This window comes from Galeopterus variegatus, unplaced genomic scaffold (genome assembly GCF_000696425.1).
Source record: "Galeopterus variegatus unplaced genomic scaffold, G_variegatus-3.0.2 Scaffold10060, whole genome shotgun sequence".
NCBI classification, from domain to species: Eukaryota; Metazoa; Chordata; class Mammalia; order Dermoptera; family Cynocephalidae; genus Galeopterus; species Galeopterus variegatus.
The window spans coordinates 16,051-24,745 of record NW_007736171.1 but is presented as its reverse complement, the minus strand read 5'-3'; the positions used below and the strand labels follow the sequence as shown (position 1 = coordinate 24,745).

At 48.2% G+C, this 8,695-nt stretch overlaps 1 protein-coding gene across 1 annotated transcript in view; it reads right to left on the bottom strand.

Annotated features, from left to right (window-relative positions):
* Positions 1-847: 847 nt before the first annotated feature.
* Positions 848-8,695, bottom strand: part of LOC103609763 (probable palmitoyltransferase ZDHHC19) — a 9,745-nt gene continuing 1,897 nt past the window's right edge. Inside the window, exons 3-6 of the mRNA XM_008594052.1 lie at positions 8,562-8,675; positions 2,069-2,154; positions 1,523-1,724; positions 848-967 (exon numbers count right to left, since the gene is read on the bottom strand). Coding sequence (XP_008592274.1) covers positions 848-967; positions 1,523-1,724; positions 2,069-2,154; positions 8,562-8,675 — 522 coding nt within the window. The remainder of the gene's footprint in view (positions 968-1,522; positions 1,725-2,068; positions 2,155-8,561; positions 8,676-8,695) is intronic.

The window sequence follows — 8,695 nt, the reverse complement described above, 5'->3', positions numbered from 1 at the left end:
AGCATGATCCTACAGGCTGCATTCATTGCGTTCCAACCGTGTACCACGTGTTTTGCATGAAACACTTCAACTTCTGACAACCTTCCAGGAAGGTGACATTATTCCCAGTCCCAAGGTCACACTCTTGGCCACTAGCAGAGCCAGTTCCACGTGCTCTAGCCCCCTCTTGGCCCGCAGACTCACCGGGCATGGAACCACCCTAGGGAAAGGACCAGAATTAGCATCTGACTCCCAAACCGGAGCGAGGGACCAGGGTAAGAGATGGCTCTCTCGTACGCAGGGCTGGACTGTGATGAACACCCCCACCCCACCACTTCCCCGGTTGAGGCGACCAGGAGGGGGAGCCCGCTCCCAGGCTGAGGGCCAGCCCAACCCACTCAGGAGGCTCCGGTGCAGCAGGGCTTGGCGAATTCCCAGGCAGCGGGCGCCCCCTGCAGCCAGACGGGGGCGTGGCAGGGCGGAGCGGGGTCTTTCTCCAGCGCTGACTTCCTGACATTGGTGGGTTTTGTCTTCCACCATCTCCAGCACCTGCCAGGAGGTGGGCCAGATCGGCCACTGCAGTCATTACTGTTGCCCCATTTGAAAGATGAGAGATATGTTAAGTGCCTTGCCCAACGTCACAGGGCCAGGTGTGCTGGGTCTTGAGCTCAGGTCTCCAGGGATTCTGGCTCTTCCCTCCCAGGTCTCTGTCCCAGCCCCTCAAAGCTCCGCCACATCCCCAGGACAGACACGCGCACCCAGGGCAGCTGCAGAAGGGAGGCGGAGTATTTATTGGGCGTTGGAGGTCTCGGCACTCCCGCCAGGGGAGTGGGCAAGGACCGGGCACAGAGAGGCCTCCACGCGGGGCTCAGGGGGTGAGGTTCAGGGACAGGTGCTCCTGGCATCGCCGGGTGCGAAGGGGAGAGAGAAAGGCCGAGCCTCGTCTGGGGGCCTCCCGCCGCAGGGGCAGCACTGGGCCGGCGTGGAGCTAAACACAGAGAGGGAGTGTGGAGGCTCTCCCCTAGCCCCTTGTCTCTCTCGAGGCAGGGCAAAGGGAGTGAGCTGGCACCACAGAATGTCACTGAAGCGCCCTGGGGGGGGGGTAAGGGGGGCTGTGGGTTACCCACCCCCACTTCGCTCCTAACGTTCCACTTCCATATGTTTCATATGGGGCTTCCAGTAAAAATCTCCTTCAAATAAAGGCATCCTCCCCAGAACGTTATAAATCACTTCACTAGTCTCAGTCCTCTTTAATAGCTGGGGAAACTGAGGCCAAAAAAGGGTAAGTGACTGGCCTAAGGCCAACCTGCAAGTTAGTGGTGTAGTCTTTTCTCTTTGTATCTCCAGGGACTCCTGGAAGTATTCCGGGGGTCTGTGACCCTACTTTCAACACCCCTTCAGGTCTATAACCCACTTCCCCAAGCTCTGAATGCTCCAGTTTCAGAGCCAGCCCAACATCAGGGGCTTCTCCCAACACCTGTACAGCCCACAGACACCCTCTCCCAACATATGCGTGCACATGCACACACACATACGCACACACTCTTTTTACCTCCTGGAGAGCTGCAGCCTCACCACTCCCTGGGGGACCCTTCCCTGGCTTGTAGACACCCAGAGGTTGGGGCTGGGGGCCAGGGAGGGGTGGGGCACTGAGAGCAGAGGGGCAGGTCGGGGAGTGCAGGCTCGGCATGGGCACCCATTCAGGTCCCACCATACTCTGCAGCCAGATAGCTTCAGACATGTACCTGGAGAGCAACAGGCCAGACGCAAGAGGTCACTGCCCTCCCTGGCTTGGTCCCCCTTCCCCCCTCAGCTTGGGGAGCACACAGCTCAGGTCTCGGAGCTGAGGCCAGTCTCATCCAGGCTGCAGTGCACCTCTACCCCATTTCTTGGGCAAGAACCCACAGAGGCAAGGAAGTGGAGATGCCCCAATGGACTCCCACAGTGTCCTGGAGAAAACCCCAAAGGAACAGGAACAGTGAGTGTAAGGGCATGGGAGTTGTGGTAAGGGGCCAGGGAGAAGACCCAGTTTCACCCCACCCCACCAGCCCCACAGTCCACCACTTGGGCCTCTGGCTTGCCAACTCACTTGGGTCCCAGCGGTGCACAAATTGTTAAGTACCAGTTGTGGGCACAGCCCTGGTCGAAGGGGTTGTATCTCTGAAGGTATGTGCACTGGATGGGGACGGGAACAGGAAGAGGATCTCAGAACCAGCAGGACTGGGCAGGTCATCCCCCACTGACCCTCCCTGAGCCAGTCAGCTCTTCCAGGGCCCAGCCAAAGGCTGCAGCAAGACTCCAAGGGCAAGGAAGAGTGAGCTGAGGCCTTTTCCCTTCCTGGGCTCCCAGCTGGAGCAGCCTCTCTCAACCCACTTCTAAGTAGCTCTTCCAGAGAAATGCTGACACTATACTCACCTCTCCTGCCTTCTCAGAAATCTCCTATCACCTTGTCCCCATCTTTGCAGCATGCTCCCCTGCTCTGTCTCCATTGGCCACACACATCCTCCTGCTACCTCCTTCCAGATACACTTTCAGATCTTCTTTTTGCTGCTAAACGACTCTGAAGACTGTTCTACCACCCCCTACCACTTCTCCACTTTCCCACCTCCCTTTTTTTCCTCAACTTGTGCCTTCACTGAATTTCACTGTATGGAAGGGCAGTGTATGGGGGTACAATCATATCTTCCTAATCAAAATCACATGCCCAGGAAAATGTGGGCTGAAGGCCTTGAACACTTCTGGCTCTTCCCTCCCAGGTCTCTGTCCCAGCCCCTCAAAGCTCCGCCACATCCCCAGGACAGACACGCGCACCCAGGGCAGCTGCAGAAGGGAGGCGGAGTATTTACTGGGCGTTGGAGGTCTCAGCACTCCTTCCAGGGGAGTGGGAGATAAAGCCCAAAGGTCAAGTCCTCCCTGGACACTCTTGACCAGGTTCTCCTCCTTTCGTCTCCACCTCCCCCTCCACCCATCTGCCTCGCTCCCCTCCTGAGCCTCCTCTTTTCCTCCCCAGGGCAGGCCAAGCCGCACTCCAACTTCAAAAGCCTTAGCTATCAAATGCTTTGTCACAACTGAAAGTGGTCCGGCAGCACCTCTGCTCACCACCAGCTCCCCTGTCACAAAGACTTAGACCTTCAACACCAAAAGGAACCAGGACTCCCTGCAGAGCATCTGACACCTCAGGAAGGCAAAGTCAGAACAGCTCCGGAATGTCCCACTGTTGCCAAAAAGCAACACTAACAATTGTGCTATTTGAGGTTCTGTCTGCTTTAAGGTGTTTAGAACATTTAAGAGAAATTGGTATTCTACTAATGATTTTAATTAAGTGTTTTTAAGAGTTTGATTAAATTTTCAGAATTTTAAATCTAGAGAAATAAATTTTGATTTATTAGATGTATATGAAGTATAGAAAAATTCTACTAATGATTTTAATTAAGTGTTTTTAAGAGTTTGATTAAATTTTCAGAATTTTAAATTTAGAGAAATAAATTTTGATTTATTAGATGTATATGAAGTATAGAAAAGGGTTGATTGTCTATAAGATATAGAAAATACTTAAAGGAATGAAAATTGTTTTAAAAAATTCATAAGACCTGACCAATCAATTTGAGTACCTTCCTCTCCCCACACAGACCCCTCTCAGACACAAGTGGAATCCAACAGCTCCGAAGCACTCAGACTGTCCTCGCTACTGCACCCAGACCTGGGGCGCCTGCTCTAATTCTGCATCTCAAATGCCCTCACACTCCACGGGACCAAAGCCAAAGTTCATCTTCTTGCTTCATCTCCTTCCCAGCTCCCTGCTGTCTCTCCTCTCCCCCTTCTCCTGCAGGGATCAGGGCATTGGGCTTCTCTCTCTCTTTTTTTCCTTCTCTTCCAAAGTGCTATCGATTCATTTGCTTGTTGGTTCACGTATTCATTCAAAAGTATTTGAGGGCCTCAAGAATGTTCCAGGCACCATGCTGGGGATTGAGGATACACTGCAAACAACACGGCCAGCCTTAACTTACAAGGCAGAGAAGGCAGCTGCAACACAGGGCCCAAAGTGGTGTGGGGAATGGCCAGGGCAGCACAGAGAGGGGGTCGAGTGAGGACAGCAGGTGGCTGGCCAAGACGCCAAGGTACAGGCAGAGGGTCAGCACCCAGGAAGCACAGACAGCTGTGCCCTGAGAGGTGAGGAGGGGCCGCTTCAGGTGCATTCAGTTTCAGAGGAGCCATGTACAGTTCAGAAAGAGTCGTCTGAGGACTGTCTGTTGGCTTTGGCCAGTTGGTGAGCGCAGCATCAGTGTGACAGAGAGGACAGGGGCTGGGCTGAAGTGGGCTGAGGAAAATGAGGAACAGAGCTAGTGAGCACAGCCAACTCTTTCAGGACATAGGGCTGTTCTGGAGAGGACAGTACAACAGGTGGAGTGGAGACCTGTGACGTTAAGAGAGGGTTTTGCCTTGCATTTAAGATGAGAAACACATGAACATATGTAAATGTTGGGAGGGAATGGTAACCACAACAACGTTTAGGGCACTTACTTATAATGGCCACTATTCTATGCATCTTACATAAACTAACCCATGCTGCCCACTTTCACAGATGAGGCAACAGAGTCACCAGGTGGCTAAGTAACTGACCCAAGATCTCCCTGCTGGTATGTTGTGGGGCTGTAACTTGAAACTATATGGTCTGGCTCTAGAGCCCTTGCTATCAGCCACTAAGCTAGTGACCCCAGGGGGAGGTGGGGCAGAGGATGGAGGTAGAGGGGAATGGAAGTGGGAGCATGTGAACAATGCTTGAGATGGGTCCCGGAGGTAATGGAAAAGGGCCCTGTCTGGTGAATCACAGAGTACAGACCTCGTTTAGGTCCCTTGAGGCTGCAGATACTACATTGGGTGGGCCTCATTCTAGGCAGAAGAGGGAGGGCAGGTCTATGACCTGACATGGGGTTGGAAAAACCACAGGATATGGGAAGGGAGAGTGCTGCCCAAGAGAGGCTGGAGAGAGAAGCCATGTAGACCACAGGGGGCTGATGAGTAAGGGCTGAGCAGAGGAGTCACAGGAGGGAGGGGAAGCAAATATGGGCATGGTGGAGTAATTGAATGGTGACTGAAAGGATGGGGTGGGGGGTAGGCAGAGAGGGCTCTTCTGACCTTTCAGCTGTCTCAATGTCTGAAGCCCCTCTCTTGTCAATGCTGCCCACCAGTCTTCCTAAAATAGCCTTTAGACAAGTCATTGTCCTGCTAAAGGAATCCCATGGCAAGGATGTTCACTCTTACCACTCCTACTCAGCACTGTGCTGGGGGTCCAAGACAGTGCAATAAGAAGAGAAAAAGAAAAAGAAATAAACCCATACATATTGAAAAGGAAGAAATGAAACTGTCCTTATTCACAGATGACATTTTTCTATGTAAAATCAACAAAAAAAGCTATTAAACTAATAAGTGAGTCTAGCAAAATTGCAGGACTCAAGATGAATATACAAAAATCCATTGTATTTTCTTATAATAATGAACGAACACAAATTGAAATTTAAAAAACACATTTACGGGCCGGCCCGTGGCTCACTCGGGAGAGTGCGGTGCTGATAACACCAAGGCCCTGGGTTCGGATCCCATATAGGGATGGCCGGTTCGCTCACTGGCTGAGCGTGGTGCTGACAACACCAAGTCAAGGGTTAAGATCCCCTTAACGGTCATCTTTTAAAAAAAAATAAAAATAAAAATAAAAAACACATTTACAATAGCATCAGAAAGTGTGAAATATTTAGAAATAAATCTAACAAGGTAGATGTAAGATCTATATACTGAAAATAATGATGAAAGACATTCTAAGTAAATGGAGAGGTATACCATGTTCATGGGTTCAAAAACTCAACCTTGTTAAAATATCAATTTTCCCAGACAGACCTATAGGTTCAAAGCAATCCCAATGAAAATTCCATCAGATTTTTTGTAGAAATTGACAAACTTATTCTAAAATTTATATGGAAAATCCAAGGAACTAGAATAGTCAAAAGTAGTTTTAAAAAGAACAAAATTAAAGAATCCACATTACCTGATTTCAAGACTTACTGTAAAGAAACACTAATCATAACAGTATGGTACTGGTAAAAAAATAGAGTCTAGAGATACATTCACTTATATATGGTCAACTGATTTTTTACAAATGTGCAAAGGCAACTCAGTGGAAGAATAGCCTTTTCAAGAAATGGTGCGGGAACAACCCACATGCAAAAAAATAAATCTTGACCAACCTTACACCACATACAAAATTTAACCAAAAATGAATCACAGAACTAAACATAAAACTAAAACTATAAAACTTCTACAGAAAAACACATGAATGAATCTTTGTGACCCTGCATTAGGCAAAGATTGTTAATTATGACACCAAAAGCATGACCCAAAAAAGAAAAAAATTGATAAATTATACTTGATCAAAATTTAAAAATTCTGGCTGGCCGGTTTGCTTAGTTGGTTGGAACACAGCCTTATAACACCAAGGTCAGGGGTTTGAATCCCCATACTGGCCAGCCACCAAAAAAATAAAAAAGAAAGAAAGAAAAACCCTCAAACAAAAAAAACCCCAACTTTTTTGAATGGGCAAAAGATTGGAACAGACACTTCACCAAAAATATACAGATGGCAAATAAGAACATGAAAAGATGCACAACATCATTAGTCATTAGAAAAATACAAATTGAACCCACAAAGAGATACCACTACACATTTATTAGATGTCTAAAATAAAAAAATAAAAAAATAAGTCTGGCCAGTTTTCAGTCGGCTAGAGTGCAGCCTTATAACACTGAGGTCACAAGTTTGGATCCCCATAGCAGTCACCAAAAAAAATAAAAAAAGAGGAAAATTTTAAAAAATGAACAACAACAACAAAAAAAACCTGACAATATCAAATGTTGGTTAGGATGCACAGCAACTGGAATTCTCACACATTGCTGGTGGGAATGCAAAATGGTACAGCTATTCTGGAAGACAGTTTGGCAGTTTCTTATAAAATAAAGCATACAGTTACCATATGCCCCAGCAATGCCACTCTTAGGTATTTACCCAAGAGAAATGCAAACTTATGGTCACATGCTTGTACACCAATGTTTACAGAGGCTTTATTTATAATTGCCAAAAAATAGAAACAACACGAACATCTTTTGACTGGTGAATGGATAAATAATCTGTGGTACATCCATACAATGTGATGCTGCACAGCAATAAAAAGGAATAAACTACTAATAGGAGCAACAACATGAGTGAATCTCAAATTCATTATGCTAAGTGGAGAAGCCAGACTCAAAAGGCAATGATTCCACTTACATGAAATCCTGGAAAAGGAAATACTGTAAAGAGAGAAATCAGATCAGTGGTTGCTAGGGGCTACAGGTAGAGAGAAGAAATTGACTATAAAAGACCAAGAGGGAATTTTCCGGGGTGATGGAACTGTTCTAAATCGTGATTATGGTGGTGATTGTAGGACTGTATCCATTTGTCAAAACTCCTAACTGTACACTAAAAAAGGGTGAATTTTAGGGCCGGCCCATGGCTCACTCGGGAGAGTGTGGTGCTTATAACACCAAGGCCACGGTTCAGATCCCTATATAGGGATGGCCGGTTAGCTCACTGGGAGAGCGTGGTGCTGACAACACCAAGTCAAGGGTTAAGATCCCCTTACCGGCCATCTTTTTAAAAAAGAAGAAGAAAAAAAAGAAAGAAAGAAAGAAAGAGAGAGAGAAGTGCTGACAACACCAAGTCAAGGGTTAAGATCCCCTTACCGGTCATCTTTTTAAAAAAGAAGAAAAAAAAGAAAGAAAGAAAGAAAGAAAGAGAGAGAGAGAAAAAAAGGGTGAATTTTACTGTGTGTAAATTATTCCTCAATATTCCTGACCTCAGAAAATCCTACCATGGCTCCCAGGTTTTCACTGCATCACGACTCAGTTCTTCACTTGACGTTCTGGGCATTTTTAATGTGGCCAACGCCAAGCAGTCAAACTGATTGCCCATGCCACCTTCTGCTCCAGTAAGAATTGCTTCTTCACCATCCTATCAACATTCCACAGACTTTCAGGCATCCCTGCTTTTTTGCAAAGGTGTGCCCCTCACCTGCAATGCCTTCCCCTCTGTCTTCTGCCCCTCCATAACCTCTAAGTGGCATGTTCTACTCTACAGTGCTGTGGTGTCCCTGAACTCTCAATTCCTTGTGTAGTCTGTGCTACACAACTTATCACCGGCCCCTCTCTCAGAGTGTTCACGGGCATCTGGCGGGTGTGATCTTATTTCAGGTTTCTTATCAACACAAGTGCAGGATGGAGCCTTACTCACCTCTGTGCCCATCCCTCAAAATAACACAGGCGGCCTAGCACACAGTAGGCTCTTGATGCCCTGCGCCCAGGAGGGAGAGTGAACACCGAGCGCCAGCAAAAGGCGAGATTGGAGCTGCACCTTAAGAGCTGGAAGGAGTAATGAGGCACCACGGGGAGGGGCAGGTCCTCAGGGCCAAGGGCAGTGGAGAAAGTGCCGAGGTCTCGGAGGTGCAAGGTGATTACCCACAGCCCCGTATCCCGGCGCCTGCGCTCGGCCGCACGTACCTTGCCCTCGTGGGAGCGCTCGGCCGCGCTCACTGACACTGCCTGGATCACCAGCAGCAGCAAGAGCGGCACCAGGAAGCCTGCGGCGGTTCCAGCCACCAGGATGTCGTATAACTTCGTATAATGTATGCTAT